We start from the raw sequence: 20,930 nt of genomic DNA, 5'->3' as shown, positions 1-20,930 counted from the left end.
ATCACATACACATTATCATTTTGCTAAATCTTTACATGCTCACAATAAAATATTGTGAAAAATGTTCAAGAAACTTTTTCTGAACATTCTTTGTTGACATTTGGAAGTCATAATAGGTTAAATAAAACAAAGCCTACTGCCTTTTTTACTTTCCATACAACTAATGAAATTAAGAGAGGTTTACATTGTAACAGTTACAGTATATTTACAGAAACTTCGTGCAACTTGTACAAAATTTACAGTCTCGCTATGGTTGAGTGAATAATCTCACAATTTAGATTTTTTTTTCCTCAATTTATTTATTACTTTTTTGAAGTTCAGAATTCTGATAATTTTGCAAAATATACAAGGAAACATCATTGAATAAATGGCTGACTTTGTAAATTTCGTACCCACACCTCAAGAGTCGAACTCCACATTTTCGCTGCTGGAGCCAGCAAGTTCCACACTTGCACAGCCAGCCAAAGTCAAGCTGCCCAGTGCTCTAACCTCATCGCCACCGTACTGAGTGATGAAGATGCTGTTGTCCAGCCTCTCGAAGGTCCTGCACCGCAGCCAGCTCCAAGCCAAACATTCACTTCATGAATGTTCCCACAAGCCAGCTAAACTTCAGGCTGTGAATTGTGAATGGTGGGCCAGCTAACTTGAACTAGCCTGACCTAACCCTAGCTAGACTCAACTGCTTGAGACTTCTGTGCCAGAGCAGGCCTCTTTGATTAATTACTCAGACTTGCTGAATGGTCAGCTACTGGAAAAGCATTGGTGACTTTAAACTAAGGCCCTGATCTGTCGCCCTACTGCATCTAAGATGAGTTCCAAACAGATTTAAAGATTTATCTAACACAAAGCCAGCGATGAGTTAAATGGATCAGTCCTGACCCTGAAAGCAGGGTAGACTGGCTCCTTGAATTCATTATGGAAGGTCTGGAGGTGGATCAGTTTGCCAGAGGAGACATTAAAGAAGGACAGAGTGCCGGCATGCCAGTCCAGGTATACCCCTGTTCTGCTGGTAGCAGTTGTACGGATGGATCTTCTTTTGTTACCATGTTGGCAAGAGTAACCACCATTAGAGCACATCAGGGTCCAGGACTGATCATTGCATCCAAGACAGCTGTCATCCCCTTGCCCCTTCCTCTGGATTCCTTTGTACGTCACTCCTAAGTAAATATGTCCTTCCCATTCAACCTCCCAATAACAACAACCAGACAGACCCTCTGTACACAGCACTTGTTTCCAGTAGTCAAACCTCTCTGGGTGATCAGGATATGACTGCTTCTGTCTACCCATTGCCACTTTTCTGTTGTTGTTTGACATTACAAGGTTTTTGTTTGCAGTGTTTGGGTCCAGTGTGAGTTTACGGGCATCTGAAGGAAAGATAAAGCAGAACAGCAGTTTATTGTCTTCCTCTAACTTAGATGCTGTTTCAATTTGGGGAGATTGCAACACGTGCTTTTTTAGGTGCACTTTACCGATTTACTTTTAAATCATCTCCAGGGAGTCAAAGGCCTGTTTGAAGGTTAAGACTTGGTTTTAGGAAAAAGCTGAAATTACTTTCAATTAAGGGCTAGCGTAAGATTTTCACAATTCAAGTGGTAATTATACTTTGTCATGGGTTTGAATACAGAGTTGTTCCTTGAACTCAGAGGATGAGTCCATGCAGTTACAAAAAATGATCAAGCATGTGAATGTCTGCATTTGCATAAACCCAATCAAACACAGGCAGACATGAAAACTATAACGCATGCATTCGTTGGGATTGTTATGAAACGTTATGAACAGAAAGCAACTATTAGCTAAAATATTAGAACCAACCACATAGTGTCAAACTTCAGATCCCAAATTTTTAAGTTGGTCATACACAAACAGATGGAGAGAACAGATTGACACACATCTGGATATATTGCTGGTCCGATTTTAGATATAACTGTCAATATTCCCAAATTGATTGAAGAAACATTTAAAAACAGTTCCTTGCATAAATCACAAAAAAAAGGTTTGCTAAGATGTGGAAAGGTTTACTGTTAATTGTTCTCTGTTTAACAACATAAAGAAGTATATCTCATGTGGTTAAGAATGTTTCTGCTTCCAGGGTTAATACTTTTGCTGTATAAGGTGGAGATTTTATCAGAATAAGCTTAATACAGCCCACATAAGGATGCATCTTATTTTGGGTATTGCCAACAAGTTACTTTTTACAATGGATTTGCAGAGTCTCAGGCTTTTATTCATATTCATAAACATTTATTATATTTATATATTTTTTTCCTCTCTTCCCTCTAGCTTTGCCTCTCTCACATACCATAAATGTCTGTTGAAATACATCTCTTAAGTTTATTAGATTAATGATTTTCTGTGAGAAACACAAGTTTTTCTTCTTCAGGCTCAATCTGCCTACCATAGCAACAAAACAACAGACCACCCTTAATGCTCCCATTTCTAGAAAGGAAGTACTAAACGCTGTAAAAACTTTAAAGAACGGAAAAACCCCAGGACCTGATGTTTTAGTAGGGAATTTTATATTTTATTTTATTTATATTAATTTAGTAAGCTGTTAATACCCATTACTTAATATGTTTAATTATTCGTTATTGCATAATAGATTACCTCAGACTTTAAGGGAAGCTAATATCTCTTATTTTGAAGAAGGGGAAGTGTGCAAAGTCTTGTTCACCTTATAGACTGATAGCTCTTCTAAATGTGGACCGGAAGATACTTTCTAAAATATTAGCTACCCGACTCGAAATTATCCTGCCTGTAATTATTAAAGAAGATCAAACAGGCTTTATAAAAGGCCGTAATTCCTGTAATAATGTCAGGCGCCTTCTCAATCTAATTAAGCTGCTCAGCAAAGGAACATGGGTGGTTTGGTGCTTTCTCTGGATGCTGAAAAAGCTTTTGACCGGATAGAATGGACTTAGTTATTTTACACTTTAAATAAATTCAGTCTTGGTGATAATTTTATTAAGTGGGTAAAAATTTTGTATGATAATCCTCAGGTGTCCATTTTGTCTTTTTTTTTTTTTTTTTTTGCCTGTCCCGTTTGGCTCTTTTGCCATCAGAATTATTGTCTAAAGGCAAAGAAAGATGCCCAACGCCCATTTTGTCTAATGGACTGAAATCAGATAGTTTCCCATTGTTTAGAGGAACGAGGCAAGGCTGCCCACTGTCACCTCTTTTGTTTGCTATTGCCATTGCCATCGAACCGTTAGCCAAGGCGATAAGGACAGCACCTAATGTATGGGGCCTGCGAATCGATTATGAGCATAAGATCAGTTTATATGCAGATGATGTTTTAATATTTATTTCTGATCCAGGGACATCAATACTGGTTTTACTTAAGGCTATGCCAATTGGGAGCCCTAATTCAGTGCCAACTGGACTGTTTTCTTTCCCCTTCAAGCGGTCCACCACAGGTTTTGTATACTTAGGGATATTTATAACTCCAAAATTTAAACAAATGTATAAAGCAAATTTTGTCCCTCTGTTCGAGAAAGTAAAGCAGGATTTGGAGAGATGGAACTACCTACCTGTTTCCTGGCTAGGACGTATAGCTTTGGTTAAGATTAATATTTTGCCTCGACTGTTATTATCCTGTTCAAAGGATTCCAGTTATATTTTGAAATAGGGTGATGAAGCATCTGAATGGCTGGCTAAGCTCTTTTATATGGAGCAAACGCAGACCAAAGCTTAAGATGGCTACAGTACAGCTCCCAGATTCAGTAAGGGGTCTAGATTGACCAAAAATTAGAATATATCAATTGAGTACTCACATGTGCTATATTCATGACTGGGTTACAAATAATTCATACTCTATCTGGTTGGAGATTGAAACCTCTATTTCAAAGTATCCATTAAGGGACTTACTGTTCTTTAAGAACTTTAAAGATATTAGATCGAGCTGTGATAATCCAATCACACTTAATACACTTAAGGCCTGGCGGTCAGTATGCTGAATTGAGGGAAGGTTGAAATTAACATTATGTTTACCCCTATTGCGAATAATCTTGACTTTCAACCGGGGATGTTCGATATAGGTTTTAACGAATGGAAGAACAAAGGAATTCACAGACTGAGGGACTTATTCTCCGACAATGTGGTTATGCCATTTGACCAAATGGTTGAGAAATATTCTCTCCCCAAACATGGCTTTTTCTGTTATTTACAGATAAGGCATTATATCTTGCACAGTACTAACTTCAGTGAGAGTCATGAAGTCTCTCCTGATGAGAAATTATTATTTTTAACAGATAAAGAGGTACCTGTGAAGATATTTTATAAGGCTTTATATTCTGTACCGTCAGTGATGTCACAGAGGCTTAAAGGCACATAGAAAAAGGAGTTAGGTATAACAATTGATGATGAAGAGTGGAAAGATGTCTGGAGTTATGCCAAATCAATCTCAGTTTGTAATTGTACCAAAGCAATACAGTTAAAAATCATACAGAGAATGTATATATCCATATTTCGCAGACATCAACATAATCCTACCCTTTCACCCATGTGCCTCAAATGCAAGACAGAAACTCACAGCTTCTGGTCATGTTTGAAATTGCAAGAATATTGGTCTAATGTGTTATCTGAAATGGAGAAGATTTTGGGCTGTGAATTAGAGATGGACCCTCTGTCGCTCATACTGGGCCTCCCCAGCCGGCATTTAATATCAAAGAATAATAGGAGGTTGTATTGTATTCTCACCTATGCGACGAGGAAGAATATTCTACTCCAAAGGATTAATGAAAAAACACCTGCTATTAAAGGTTAGCAAAGAGTAGTTTTGGACCTAGTGCCATTGGAATATCTTACATGTGTACTGCAGTCAAAAACAGGCCAATTCTTCAAGGTGTGGAACCTGATGTCTCTAATATTATGCTACAAGGATTCTCTTGAATATTCAAACGGCCGCATTCTACTGGGACCACAGGTACTGTATTGTATTCTTTATTTATCTTTTAGATGGATCTGAGCTGGTGTTTTGTTTTGTGCTTAGTTCTCAGTCTGTTTGTTTTTCTTTTTGCTTTGGGGTTGTTTGTTTATTGATTTGTTGTTGGGGGGGTTTTTTTTGGGGGGGGGGGGTGTTTGTTTTTTTTGGCTCTGAACTGTACACTTTATTATGTTATGTAATTATGTACTATTTGTGAAAATGGAAAAAATAAAAAAAAATAAAAAAAAATACAGTGGAACCCCGACTTACAAAATTAATTCATTCCGGAGGGTCTTTCGTAAGTCTAAAATTTTCATAAGTCGAAGCACCTATCGCGTCTTTTGAGTGAGGCAATGCTGAATGACAGGCTATAGGCTAATTGCTAACTAGAACAACAATATGTCGTTCAAGTGGAACAGCGAAGCACAAGTACGAAAGCCAAGGGGTTGTCACATGATTCAGAAGGCATTGTGGGCATTGTAGGCTCAGCCAATCAGAGCCAGTGGCTTTCATTACTCGGGCATTTTGCTGTAACACGGGCAGAAATACTGCCATTCAGTGCCTTCCTAACTTGAATTTTTCGTTAAATAGGGTATTCGTAAGTCGGGGTTCCACTGTATATAAAAATATATATTAAAAAAAAAAGATATATGATGTTGACTTGAAAAGCTTGTTCGTTAGTATATCATATCAAATCAGGGCAAAAAGCTCTGAGTTTTTGCCCTGGTTGTTTGTGATGCTGGTAAACTGCAGTGGTACATTATAGAAATAAACTCACTGTGTCTTTGGTTAGAAATTAGTTAAATTAGTTCCATGATAGTAGGTTGAATACCACAAAATTACATAAATGAAATGACCTGAAGACTGTTAACACTTAACACTAACAGCCAGTGCTGTAATTTTATTTAATGAAAAAAAGAAAAGAAAAAAAGAGCATACTTACACTTCTGCAGAACAGGTTTTATGAACTGTGATCCACGGGGTTCAACCCTGGTGGGTATTGAAAAAGCAATTAACAGCAATTAACAAGGATTGATGTGGACAAAGTTGTTGTTTTTTGTAATCATAACAGTAAGAGAAATTCATTTTAGTTGCTTAGAAATTAGTCTGGTTTCATTTTTATGTTTGTTTTTTCTGAAATATTTTAAAGAAAATCAATTTACACCTTGGTCTATTCATACCTGAGATCATTCAGTGCCCAGTTTGAATTCTCTCTTCCAGCAGAGAGCAGCTTAACTCCAGATTCTCCTGGATGATTGTAACTCAGATCCAACAATTTCAGGTGAGCTGGGTTAGAATTTAGAGCAGAAGCCACCGAAGCACAGCCTTTCTTTGTGATCAGACATCCTGACAGCCTACACACACAAAAAACACACAGAGATTTCTGAAGTCTAAACAGCAAAAAAGTGTCAAGACTAACACAAGGAAGAGCTTTGAATGTTCTTCAAGAAGCCAGAGGAACTATTCCTTAAAACTACTTAAAGAAATTATAAGAAAACCTGCAAAAGACAGTTCAGGCTATTTTAAACAAAAAAAGGTGGTCACACCAAATATTGACTTTCAATTGCACTTAATCAGTCTCTTTATTTGACTTCATTTCAATTCAACTGAATTTTAATTATACAATGCCAAATCATAACGGTTTATATTGTAAGGTAGACCCTACAATAATACAACAGAGAAAACCCAAACAATCATGACTAAGTGATATGAGCAAGTGCTTTGGTGACAGTGGGAAGGAAAAACTCCCTTTTAACAGGAAGAAACCTCCACCAGAACCAGGCTCAGGGAGGGGCAGGGCCATCTGCTGGTGTGAGGGGGGAGGAAGACAGGACAAAAGACATGAAGAAAGCCAGAGATTAACAATAACTAATAACTAAATGCAGAGAGGTGTATAAGCACGTAGTGAGTGAGAAAATCTCTTATGTAAGACTGATAACCCATATGGAAAAGAAATAGTAAAAACTTATAAAAGACTTGCATAAGATGTGGCCTACTTCATAAAGTGAATCATATAAGGCTTATATGATTTACTCATGAAAGTGGCCACTTTCTCATTACTTTCATATATTGTTTTAGTAAGTATCCAAAACATACAAGTTTCATTTATATAATTTTTCAAGGGATCTTACATCTGTTTTCACTCTTGTATGCTTTTCATACAAGTTTCACACAAGACAGATACAAACTTTATAAGATTTATATATATATCTTTTCCATATGGGAAGGAGTGGGTAGGGTTGAGCCACCATTTATTTTTGTTAACGTTTAACCTTCTGGAGTTAAGACTATGTTGTTGATTTGATACTTACAGGTTTTCTGAGCTTGTGTTCTGTTTTGTTGTTTTGTCCTTAACTCACCGTGAGGATTTAATAATCCTGACATGATTCCTGTTAATTTGCTGAATAATAAATACAACATTGGTTTATGCAGATAACTTGTTTGTTGTGGCTGCTTGGGTTTGGTAAGTGGACGCCTATCCCGTGTTGTGTTCTGGCCCCCTAGTCAGGGCATAATAATAATCATATTAGTAGTAGTAGTAGTAGTAGTAATAATAATACATTTTATTTATAGGCGCCTTTAAAGACCCTCAAGGTCACCTTACAATAGTACAAAAAACATAAGGTAAATGAATTTTTTTTTTTTTTTAAAGCTTGAAAGTATAAAGGTAAACCAGGCGAGTGCTGTACCACTGATCCTAATAGATGCTAATCTATGAAGAAGGATGTGGTGAGAGACAGTATCAAAAGCTGCTGTCTCACTGTGACTCCAGTCAGCTGCAAACAGAAGATCATTTGTTATTTTTACTAGAGTTGTTTCTGTACTATGAAATGAATGGAAGCCAGACTGAAACTGTTCATACAAGTTATTACCAGTGAGGTGTCTATGAACCTGTGCATTCACTATCTTTTCCTGAATTTTGCCTGCAATAACTGAAAAGGTGACCCCTTGATACTGGCCTGAAAGGTTTGATGAAAAAAAAAAAAAAAAAGGGGGGGGGGGGGGGGGGGGGGACATATGAAAATATGATTTTTTTTTTTCTGCCTAGATCATTTTTAAAGAGGCTGAACAAATGGCTGTATCCTGACCTGAGAGTTTCCAGTCTGCATTCTGGGCTTTTTAGTCCTTCACAGAGCAGCATCACAGCTGAATCCTCCAAGTTATTGTTACTCAGGTCCAGCTCTCTCAGACTGGAGGGCTTGGAGCCGAGAACAGAAGCCAGTGCCTCACAGCTTTTTCCTGACAGGTTGCAGCAACAAAGACTAAAAAAAGGAACAAGTAACAAAATAGTGTGATGACAACAACTCATTGTCCTTAATATGCAGCCGTTTTCCACTACTGCCAAAAAAAAAAAGATAAGCATTTGAAAGATATTTTGTTAAGTTACAGTTATTATAGAATCACACATATTATTACATTAGCACCATTAACAACAGTGGACCCTGTTAAAGAGCCAGTTATTGCAAATAAATAAATAAATACATACATACATGTTTTAATCTGATAATAGTCCGTTATAATAAAGAAATTATATTACTGATTACACATTTGATGACATGTATTAATGCTAAAGTAGGTTTTAAATAACTATTTGATTCTTTTAATCCTAACCTGAGTGTTTCCAGTTTGCAGTGTGGACTCTGTAATCCTTCACATAGCAGCTTCACTCCGGAATCCTGTACGTTGTTGTAATTCAGGTCTAGTTTTCTCAGACTGGAAGACTGGGAGCTAAGAACTGAGGCCAGAGGCTTCAAACTTCTCTCTGACAGGTCATGACAACTCACCCTAAAAGTATTTGCAACAAAAAGTATTTGAACTGACAGATCTTTTTATACACCTTTATACATTTGATTTATACAGGTATTTTAACCTACACAGCTTTAGTAAATGCTTTGACCACTGGCAGCAGCCTCAGAAGAACCTCCTCTGAAGTGGAGTATTTATTTAAGTCAAACACATTCAGCTCTTCTTCTGATGACAGTAAGATGAAGACCAAAGCTGACCAATGAGAAGTAGACAGTTTATCTATGGGCAAACGTCCTGAGCTCAAGTGTTGTTGTATTTCTTCTGTTAGAGAATGATCATTTAGCTCATTCAGACAATGAAACAGGTTGATGCTCTTCTCTGGACAGGAAGTGGAACTGATCTTACTCTTGATGTACTGGACTGTTTTGTGATTGGTCAGTGAGCTGCTTTCTGTCTCTTTCACTAAACCATGTAGCAGTCTCTGATTGTTCTCCAAAGATAAACCAAGGAGGAAGCGCAGGAATAGGTCCAGGTGTCCATTTGGACTCTGTAAGGCCTGGTCTACAGCACTCTGGTAGAGAGATAGTGAATCAGGTTTAGCTTTAAACAGTCTGGACCACACTGAAGTTCCTTCTGACATCAAATTGACTCCAGAATTGAAAAATGTCAGATAAACATGAAGAGCAGCAAGAAACTCCTGAACACTCAGATGAACAAAGGAGAACATCTTGTCTTGGTACAATCCACTTTCCTCTTGAAAAACTTGTGTGAATACTCCTGAGTACCAAGAGGCTGCTCTGATATCAGTGCCACCCTCTGTCAGATCTGATTCATAAAAGATCAGGTTTCCTTTGTGCAGCTGCTTATATGCCAGTTCTGCCAATGACTCGATCATCTTTCTGGTCTCTGGAGTCCAGTGTGAATCTGTCACAACTCCTCCATCATACTTTATGTTCTTCAGTTTGCACTGAACCACCAGAAAGTGAATATACATCTCAGTTAGGGTCTTGGGCAGCTCTCCTCCTTCTTTTGTTTTTAATACCTTCTCCAGAACTGTAGCAGAGATCCAGCAGAAGACAGGGATGTGGCACATGATGTGAAGGCTTCGTGACCTTTTGATATGGGAAATAATTCTGCTTCTCTGCTCTTCTTCACTAAATCTCTTGTGGAAATATTCCTCCTTCTCCATGTCGTTGAAACCTCTAACCTCTGTCACCATGTCTACGTACTCAGGTGGGATCTGATTGGCTGCTGCAGGTCGTGTGGTTATCCAGACACGAGCAGAGGAAAGCAATTTTCCACTTATGATGTTTGTCAGTAGCACATCCAATGAGGTGGACTCTGTAACATCAGTCAGGATATCAGTTTTGTGGAAGTCCAGTGAAAGTTGAGACTCATCCAAACCATCAAAGATAAACAAAACCCTAAAATCCTGGAACCTGCAGATTCCTTCTTCTTTCATTTCAGGAAAGAAGTGATTAACAAGTTCCACCAAACTAAACCTTTTCTCTCTCAGCACATTCAGCTCTCTGAAGGAAAATAGAAATATGAATTGGATATGCTGGTTGACTTTGCCTTCAGCCCAGTCCAAAGCAAACTTCTGTGTTAAAACTGTTTTCCCCATGCCAGCCACTCCCATTGTCATGACTGTTCTAATTGGTTCATCTTTTTCAGTAGAGAGTTTAAATATGTCTTCTTGTTTGATTTTTGGTTCAATTCCATCTGTTTTCCTGGATGCTGCTTCAATCTGTCTGACTTCATGCTCAGAGTTGACCTCTGTAAATCTCCCCTCTGTGATATAGAGCTCTGTGTAGATCTGATTCAGAAGAGTTGGATTTCCTGCTTTGGCAATCCCCTCAAACACACACTGAAACTTCTTCTTTAGACTTGATTTTAGTTTATATGGACACATGGCCCCAGAAGCTCCTAACAAGAAAAATGATAAATTGTATTAAATTAGATCATGGTACAGGTATCTCAATTTCCCTACTTTAAACCAAAGACAAATTAGGTGACAGAAAAATAATAAAAAAAATGACACAAACAAAGCCACATTTATCTCTTAATGTGATGGTAGAAAATCCTTTCTTTTGGGGGATTTTGGTCCACATGTTAATTTTATACACATGTGATATTGAAATAATCCAAAATTTTATAAGCAAAATAATCAACTTATTGTCACTACTGAATCACTCACTGGGTGATTCAGTAAAGAATTTTACTAATAGAAAAAAATGTGATTTCTACTACCCAGACAGAAACTCTTGATATACTCTTGGATAGTATGCATAGCTAAGAAGACCTTTAAAGATGTAATGTTTTGTATAGAAGATTTTCAGCACCTCAGATTTTAATTGTTTTGGCTTGTATGTTTGTTTTGCTTCATCTACTGTATTAAAAACCTCTTACTGTTTTGCAGAGAGTCAGCCAGCTCTCCATGTTTCATTCGTCTCATGACCTGCAGTGTGATTTTCAGAAAAGCCTCTCTGCTCCTCCATATCTGGTCTTCATCTTCACTATTATTTATCTCCTCCTCCTTAGCTTGACTCTCCAAGCATTTTGGGTAATCTGGACTCAGCAATTTACGGAATGTCTTCAGCTCATTTTTCACAAAAGTAACAATGTTCTCCTCAACAACCTGTAATACAATAAAATTTCAGTTTCAGAAGCAGAAATGTATCTCTGTCAAAAGCTTTGATTCTTCATTTCACAGACCACTGTCCAAAATGTATTATTATGTACCTTCAGTTGACTCCTTTCTATCTTCTTTCTAAATCTAGGGAAGAGCCATGTATACAAACTCATTCCACCCACATGTACATATTCTTTTATTCTTTTAGTTTGTTTGTAAAGTTGATGGTATAAAATGCTAAATAGTTTCACCTCAGTTCTTTCTTTACCACAACAGACTGGTGCAAAACACTGCAGACCCTGTGCCAAGCCATTTGTCAATCCCACTCTGTACTTTTCCCCCCATAAACAAAACCCAAGATACCTGAATTCCACCACTTGGGGAAACAGCTCCTCCCCAATTTGGAGTGGACACTTTCCCCCTTAAACCCTTAATAAGAAACACTGCTTTAGACTTGGTGCAAATTCTGATTCCAGCCATTTCATAATGAGTTTCAAGTAGAGGTCAATACTTGATGACACCAAAAGGGCAACATCAAAAAAAAAGATGTGATCCTGAAAGGTTCAGCTATGTCAATCAAGATGGCCCAACAACATCCTAAGACTTCAGGAACTCAGGGTTAAACTCATTCAGTCCCCCCCCCCCCCCCCCCCCCCAGAAGGAGCCCACATTACATTACATGAAGTGTCAACCATCTGGTTGTGTAAGTGCCACCACAATAGGCCACAGCCAGTTTCCTACTGCTGACTCAGCAGTAGAAGCGTGGAAGATAGTTCATATGGACTGAATGTCCCCAGTTTTTCTCAGTGTTCTGCAAAATGCGGAAGTTGAAGATTTCCTGGATCAGGACCTCCACCACACACTCTCAGAATACACTCAAAATATGTTTTGGTGAACTAGACCAGTTAAAGTACTCTGTTTCTTTTATTTATTTACAGAGGGTTGCTTATACAGTTACTAACCAGAAATATGGAGTCCAGGTCTGTCTGATGATGGGTGGACCCCTCTGACACCGTCTGGTGACCTCTGTGGGCAAAACATGACTAAAATTATTGCTAGGGAACTGCATCAGGTTTACTGCTAGGGAGTCAAATAACACATCAGTAATGCCACTCACTAATCACCTCCAGGTCACACTGTATTGATGCAGTATTTTGTGGTAAAGAAGATGGAAATCCGTATGGAATGTTAATGAACATACTTTTCAGATGTTAAGTAATATACGTTATGTCTTGATTTGAATTTTTTGATTGATCCAAGTAAATATTCCGGAATAATAGATTTCTGATTTGAATGAGCCGTAAGCCACAGTCATGAAAATTAAAACAAAAAGGTCATTACGTAAGTTTAGATTAGATAAAGTATTTAAAACAAAGAAAAAGGAATAAGAGAACAAAATTATTCTGTATACAAAGAGGAGACATATTTGTATACGTTACATAACAACACAACATTTTTGGTTTGGGACAAAACACATTAAAACAAATGTGCATTTAAAAAAAAATAATAGAAGCTACATTAAATGGAGCCCATGGTACTTGCCTCAGGAAGTCTGTGCTTACTGACTGACACACTTGATGGCAAGAGAAGCAAACAACATAGATCTTAATACCGATCTCACAGTTATGCTAAAAACTGCTCTGCTGACTTACTCTGTAGCTGATTCTTGTTGGTTGAAACTAATCGGGTAATCCCTGGATCTCTGACTCTCCATGGATACACAGCTTTGTGAAGTTGAGTTTAATTGTTCCTGCTTAGTCCTGAAAGAAATGGACAACACAAAAAATTCAAAGGATAAGTGTTACTAGTTATGCTCCAGCAATGTCATGCTCCAGCAATGTCATGCTCCACAAGTCTGGTGGAGCATGACATTGTTTTAAGACCTGATGCAGCTGTGAAGCGTTTGAGTTACAGGATACCAGAACACTTCCTGGTGGAGCTAAAGGAGGAGGTGGACCTCATGCTGTCTCTTGGAATCATCCAACCTTCAACAAGTGAGTGTTGCAACCCTGTTGTCTTTTATGAGCTCAACATTTATTACTTTTGTAAATATGATTTTTTTGGGTTAAATAAACGGAAACCCTATTTTTCTAATAATTCCTGTGACGACTCCTGCTTTTTCAGCTCAGTCCATCACAATATAAATAAACAATGTTTTTAAAATTTTTAATCAATTTAATTCCATTCAATGGCTTTCAGAAATATTCACCATATACAGTTAGGCCAATATATATTTGAATACTGGCACAAGTTTTGTTTTCTGTTTACTGAAACATATCCCAGTTGTAGTTATATAATAAACATGAACAGAAAGTGTAGACTCTCAGCTTTCATTTGAGGGTATCCACATTCAAATTGGAAGAAGGATTTAGGAGTTTCAGCTCCTTACCATGTGCCACATTCTTTTTAAAAGGAACAAAAATAATTGGACAATTGACTCAAAGGCTATTTCATGGGCATGGATGGGCAATTCCTTCGTTATGTCATGTAGGATCAGTTAGGGAGATAAAAGGCCTGGAGTTGATTTGAGCCGTAGCGCTTGCATTTGGAAGATTTTGCTGTGAACAGAACATGCTGTCAAAGGAATTCTCCATTCAGGTTAACAAACCATCTTTAAGGAGTGAAAACTGATTAAAAAAAAAAAAGCCATCCGAGAAATTGCTACAAGATTAGGAGTGACAAAATCTACAGTTTGGTACAAAAATATGGAGTCCAAGTCTGTCTGATGATAGGTGGACCCCTCTGACACTGTCTGGTGACCCCTGTGGGCACAACATGACTCATTATTGATGATTACTAAATCATGTCCCTCTTATAGTGCTAAGGAGTCAAATAACACATCAGTAATGCCACTCACTAATCACCTCCAGGTCACACTGTATTGATGCAGTAATTTGTGATATAGGAGGTCAAAATCAGTATGGAATATTAATGAACATACTTTTCAGACATTGAGTACCATACATTATTTCTTGATTTGATTTTTTGATTGATCCAAGTAAATATTCCGAAATAATGGATTTCTGATTTGAATGAGCCGTAAGCCACAGTCATGAAAATTAAAACAAAAAGTCATTACATATTGAGACAGAGGCAAGTTTAGATTTTGGCTTTGTAAAGTGTTTAAAACAAAGAAAAAGGAATAATAGAACAAATTTATTCTACATACAAAGAGGAGACATATTTGTATACATAACAGAACAACACAACATATTCAGTTTGGGACAGAACACATTAAAACAAATATGCATTTTTTAAAAAAAGCATTAAATGGAGCCCATGGCACTTGCCTCAGGAAGTCTGTGCTTACTGACTGACACAGTTGATGGCAAGAGAAGCAAACAACATAGATCTTTTAATAATAATTTCATAGTTATGCTAAAACTGCTTTGCTGACTTACTCTGTAGCTGATTCTTGCTGGTTGAAACTAATCGGGTAATCCCTGGATCTCTGGCTCTCCATGGATACACAGCTTTGTGAAGTTGAGTTTGAATGTTCCTGCTTAGTCCTGAAAGAAATGTACCATACAAAAAAGTCGCACGGGAGTTCTATAGACTTCAGTCACTGACAGGAAAATGGTAAGTGGTACTAGTTACCATACATAGCCAGACATATTAGAGGAAAGGTACTGACCTCATACCTTATACTGTTTAGGATGTTGGAGATTTGATGTTTTACTTCATGATCACCAAGTGATTTATTACTTACTACTCATATTTTGTTATATATTACTTTGAATATTATTTTTCAACATGCTTCATGTTTTAATTCAGTTTATGGTTATACTTTTGTACTCTGGTTTGTGTGTGCTCTGAAAATGTCAAGATGTGACAACAGAAAGCTAGTTTGCAAGTCGAGGTTATATACATCTGTCCAAGAATGCTACCAACATGTTTAACTGCTAACCAATGTAATGTCTTTAACATCCATGTGAAGAGTTTTACTGAAAAAAATGAATTATTTTTAGAGCATATTGGACATGGAGTATCAAACAATATATAACTCTGTTGATTTACTGCATTCTTATCTTTCATGATATAAATAAACATTTTTTTAATAAATTTTATTCCATTCACCGGCTTTCAGAAATATTCATTATATATAATTAGGTTCATATATATTGTGATACTGACTCAAGTTTTGTTTTCTGTTTACTGAAACATATTCCAGTTAAGAACAGAAAAAACCCATCTGAGAAATTCCTTGATGCATGCTCAATCATCCAGGTAAGTAAATCTCCAAAAGCTGATTCTGTTCATCTGGACGTAGCTGACAAAGCTATATCCAAATGAACAGAATCAACTTTTGGAGACATCCAAGAAATTGCTACAATATTAGGAGTCTTCAGTTTGGTACATGCTGAGAAAGAAATAAAACACGGGTGAACTCAGCAACACAAAAAGACCTGGATATCTACAGAAGACCACATTTCCATGGTGAAGAGAAATCCTTTCACAACAACCAACCAAGTGAACAAGTGAGGAAGGTGTATCAATATCAAAGTCTACCATAAAGAGAAGACTACGTGAAAGTGAATACAGAGGGTTCAACTCCAAGGTGCAAGCCACTTATAAGCCTTAAGAATAGAAAGGCTAGATTGGACTCTGCTAAAAAAAAAAAAAAAAAAAAAAAAGGACACTTCAAGTATTTGGCTTTGACTATTTCCTACATTTCTAAGTACAAATATCCCTTCTATAGTTCCCTGAATGATCAAATTCATAATAGTATATACATTATCTATATTCAGTCTCTAAAATGTCCAAAAGAGCCCAGTTGAGAGGTAAAGGATGTGCTTTTTTAGAACAAGGGACAGAACAAAAATACCCAATCCCAACCTAACAAAACATTATCCAAAACTTTAAATCGGAGGATTTTGAGTTGAAAGAGATTTCCATCTTACCTCTCGAGGTCTGCCTGGCTGCCATGTTCCTCATTTGAGGGCAGCAGTCCCTCATCTTTTTCCTCAGACTGACTCATAGGACAGTTTTTACCTTTACAAAAAAAACAAACCCAACATGTTTCATTATTATCAGGACTTGCTCATAACAGGGTTGTTAAATAATTTAAGGAGGTTCATTAGGTTCGATCCCTGGGCTCTCTGTCCTGGTCGTTGTGTCCCTGGGCAAGACACTTTACCCTACTTGCCTACTGGTGTTGGCCAGAGGGGCCGATGGCGCGATATGGCAGCCTCGCTTCTGTCAATCTGCCCCAGGGCAGCTGTGGCTACAACTGTAGCTGCCTCCACCAGTGTATGAATGTGAGAGTGAATGAATAGTGGTATTGTAAAGCGCTTTGGGTGCCTTGAAAAGCGCTATATAAATCCAATCCATTATTATTATTATTATTATTAGGTTCATCTTCCTGCCCACCTTCTTAAAACCAATTACCCTCCAAGCACCATATTTTAAATCACACTGCTCATCTTTGATTTTCCCTTGCAGAAACCTATGTGCAACCCACCTCACACATGTCATTTCATCCAAGCCTCCATCTTATTTTCACCACCACCAGCATCTACCAGAGGGCCCTGTCTCAATTCCTATCACCACTGAGATTTCACTCTGTGAGGAGCCATCGGAGTCTAATCAAATCTTTATTTAATTCCTTCTAATAATCTGGCCTTATTGAACTGCCAGCGGCTGTAATCAATATTATTTGCCAGTCAAAGTCGTCATTGTTGCTACTGTTTGAATACAGTTTGAATCGATACATTCCACCATCATCTGATTAAGATAGCTAGCTATGACTGAGATGGATGATTGTAAATAACACTGGTGCTCAAAAGAGGGAGGTGAAAAGAGAGCAGGATAAGTACAGTGCCAGGGCTTTGGATTCGAGCAGTGTTGTCACTGACTTTGCTAAGTGCAAAACCTAAAAGATGATGTTCTGATGGGTGAGTAGTTTGTGTTCTTTCCTGAAAGCAAACTGAAATAGTTATATGCTGAAAATATGTGCTCATATTTTAAGTACCTCCCCCCGACACCCCGGAAAGGAGATGCCTGTGCCTGTCAGCCTTGTATGCTTCCAGTAGTCCTTTTTAACCCAGCTAGTTTCACTTCCTCATAGCACTAAATTGTATGACGTGTTATCTAAGTACTATGATCACCAGGGTAGAGTTAGTCCGACAGGAAAACAACAGCGGGCCCCGATCAGTTCTTAGGTTCATACTGATGTTCACACGGTGTTTGTCTGCTTTTTATTACCAGTTTCATCACGTAAATAATAAAATTTTCCCGATAAAGCTTTCTAATTACGTCCTTTCGGCTATGTAGTCGAAATGGTTTTCAGTTTGCTTGGATAATAAAGACAGACTATTAGAGATATTTCCGTATTTTGTATATACTCGCTAAACGACGCCGTACACTTCGATACAGTAGAAATGAGACGTAACCTCAGACTTGAACAGCAGTTCTGCTGACCTACCTTTTTATGTTACCGAGTTATCTGTTGTGGCGAAAAAGGAGAAGCGAAAGTGTGAAGTTCTGTTGAAGTCAGCTGATTACGTGCAGTTGAAGTCAGCTGATTAGCCTACGTGCTGTTTAAAGAGTTATTCCCTCTATATCCAATGATTGAAACGTTCGTAGAGTTTTACAGAAAAATGCAGACTAATATAACCCTTTAGAAGAAGGAGAATAATATGGGCTACAAATAAATCATTTTCAGGCGGGGAAGCTGCTCAGTATTTCATACTCTATTTCAACATTGTATTATTGTTAAAAGCTGAATTCGTGTAAACTTAGTCATCTAATCGATTTCGGCATCAACGAGAACGACTAGGCTTGGTATCAAAATATATTCTGATAAAGCTTTACCCTGAAAATTCAGTTACAGCTATACAAAAATACGTATTTATATGTTGATAACTGCTAATTATGATTGGCAGTGAAGGCAGCACGAGCATAGAAGCGGGTACATATATATATAGCTGCATACAAGCTTAAGCTTCATCTTAAAGCAGAAATGAAAAACAGAATTTAAAAATACCACGACACCGCTTCTTATTTGAAACATTAAAACTCCCGATTTTGCTAGTTTTAATGGCATAATGTTTTGTGTTTAGATCAGTCTGTGTGTTTCCATTCATTCCTCGTCCAATCGTCTTTTATCCTCCACGTCACTTTCACGTCACGTTTCCACGTCACGAATCCACGTCCTACTGATCTACAGTACGGTGTTGTGCCAAAAAGTGACATTGGAAATCAGTTTTTGGCAGGCAATCACTTTTTGGCACAACAGGCAGCAGTGATCAGTGCTTGGCATATACACTGCTCAAAAAATAAAGGGAACACTTAAACAACACAATGTAACTCCAAGTCAGTCGCACTTTTGTGAAATCAAACTGTCTACATAGGAAGCAACACTGATTGACAATCAATTTCACATGGTGCTTTACAAATGGAATAGACAACAGGTGGAAATTATAGGTATTAGCAAGACATGTCCAATAAAGGAGTGGTTCTGCAGGTGACCACAGACCACTTCTCAGTACCTATGCTTTCTGGCTGATGTTTTGGACACTTTTGAATGCTGGCTGTAATTTCACTCTAGTGGAAATCACTTGAGATGGCGTTTACAACCCACACCAGTGGCTCAGGTAGGGCAGCTCATCCAGGATGGCAGATCAATGCAAGCTGTGGCAAGAAGGTTTGCTGTGTCTGTCAGCGTAGTGTCCAGAGCATGGAGGTGCTACCAGGAGACAGGCAAGTACATCAGGAGATGTGGAGGAGGCCGTAGGAGAGCAACAACCCAGCAGCAGGACCATTACCTGCACCTTTGCGCAAGGAGGAACAGGAGGAGCACTGCCAGAGCCCAAATGACCTCCAGCAGGCCACAAACGTGCGTGTGTCTGCTCAAACAGTCAGAAACAAACTCCATGAGGGCTCGACATCCACAGGTGGGGGTTGTTCTTACAGTCCAACACTATGCAGGATGTTGGGCATTTGCCAGAGAACATAAGGATTGGCAACCTCGCCACTGGCGCTCTGTGTTCTTCACAGATGAAAGCAGGTTCACAACGAGCACATGTGACAGAGTCCGGAGATGAGGTGGAGAACGTTCTGCTGCTTGCAGCATCCTCCAGCATGACCGTTTGGCAGTTGGTCAGTAATGGTGTAGGGTGGCATTTCTTTGGGGGCCCGCACAGCCCTCCATGTGCTCGCCAAAGGTAGCCTGACTGCCATTATGTACCAAAATGAGATCCTCCGATCCCTTGTGAGATCATATGCTGGTGCGGTTGACCCTGAGTTCCTCCTCATGCAAGCAGATGCTACACCTCATGTGGTTGGGGTGTGTCAACAGTTCCTGCAAGAAGGCATTGATGCTATGGACTGGCCAATTCCCTAGACCTGAATCCAACTGAGCACTGTGGGACATCATGTCTCGCTCCATCCACCAATGCCACGTTATATCACAGGCTGTCCAGGAGTTGGCAGATGTTTAATCCAGGTCTGGAAGGACATCCCTCAGGAGACCATCCACCACCTCATCAGGAGCATGCCCAGGCATTATAGGGAGGTCATACAGGCATGTGGAGGCCACACACACACACACACTACTGGGCCTCATTTTGACTTGTTTTAAGACCATTACATTAAAGTTGGATCAGCCTGTAGTGTGTTCTTCCACTTTAATTTTGAGTGTGACTCCAAATCCAGACCTCCATGGGTTACTAAATTTAATTTCCATTAATAATTTTTGTGTTATTTTTTTGTCAGCACATTAAACTAAAGAACAAAGTATTTAATAAGAATATTTTATTCATTCAGATCTGGGATGTCTTATTTTTGTGTTCCCTTTATTTATTTATTTATTTTTTGAGCAGTGTACACACACACACACACACACACACACACACACACACACACACACACACACACTATTGAACAACAACCATGTTCTCAATGAACCCAAAAAACTCATTAATATCAAAGCTGAATGTTTTTGGAAGTAGTTTTTAGTTTGTTTTTAGTTTTAGCTATTTTAGGGGGATATCTGTGTGTGCAGGTGACTATTACTGTGCATAATTATTAGGCAACTTAACAAAAAACAAATATATACCCATTTCAATTATTTATTTTTACCAGTGAAACCAATATAACATCTCCACATTCACAAATATACATTTCTGACATTCAAAAACAAAACAAAAACAAATCAGCGACCAACATAGCCACCTTTCTTTGCAAGGACACTCAAAAGCCTGCCATCCATGGATTCTGTCAGTGTTTTGATCTGTTCACCATCAACATTGCGTGCAGCAGCAACCACAGCCTCCCAGACACTGTTCAGAGAGGTGTACTGTTTTCCCTCCTTGTAAATCTCACATTTGATGATGGACCACAGGTTCTCAATGGGGTTCAGATCAGGTGAACAAGGAGGCCATGTCATTAGTTTTTCTTCTTTTATACCCTTTCTTGCCAGCCACGCTGTGGAGTACTTGGACGCGTGTGATGGAGCATTGTCCTGCATGAAAATCATGTTTTTCTTGAAGGATGCAGACTTCTTCCTGTACCACTGCTTGAAGAAGGTGTCTTCCAGAAACTGGCAGTAGGACTGGGAGTTGAGCTTGACTCCATCCTCAACCCGAAAAGGCCCCACAAGCTCATCTTTGATGATACCAGCCCAAACCA

The 20,930-nt window shown here is 38.5% G+C and overlaps 1 protein-coding gene across 1 annotated transcript; it reads right to left on the bottom strand.

The window, feature by feature from the left end:
• Positions 1–385: 385 nt before the first annotated feature.
• LOC146659542 (NACHT, LRR and PYD domains-containing protein 3-like) lies at positions 386–16,290 on the bottom strand. Its single transcript, XM_085423632.1, has 11 exons — positions 16,202–16,290; positions 14,702–14,809; positions 12,953–13,060; positions 12,263–12,326; positions 11,078–11,306; positions 8,797–10,594; positions 8,534–8,707; positions 8,011–8,184; positions 6,103–6,276; positions 5,865–5,911; positions 386–1,364 (listed from the first exon to the last, which is right to left on the bottom strand). The coding sequence occupies exons 1-11, from the start codon at positions 16,276–16,278 to the stop codon at positions 838–840; spliced, it is 3,480 nt and encodes a 1,159-aa protein (XP_085279758.1). The 5' UTR covers positions 16,279–16,290; the 3' UTR covers positions 386–837.
• Between the last annotated feature and the right edge of the window lie 4,640 nt (positions 16,291–20,930).

Source organism: Rhamphochromis longiceps, linkage group LG11 (genome assembly GCF_057381845.1).
Source record: "Rhamphochromis longiceps isolate RC_006_pf linkage group LG11, R_longiceps_female_GT1.1, whole genome shotgun sequence".
Lineage (NCBI taxonomy): Eukaryota > Metazoa > Chordata > Actinopteri > Cichliformes > Cichlidae > Rhamphochromis > Rhamphochromis longiceps.
Note: the sequence above shows the minus strand (reverse complement) of the source record. Positions and strands in the feature narration are given on the sequence as shown.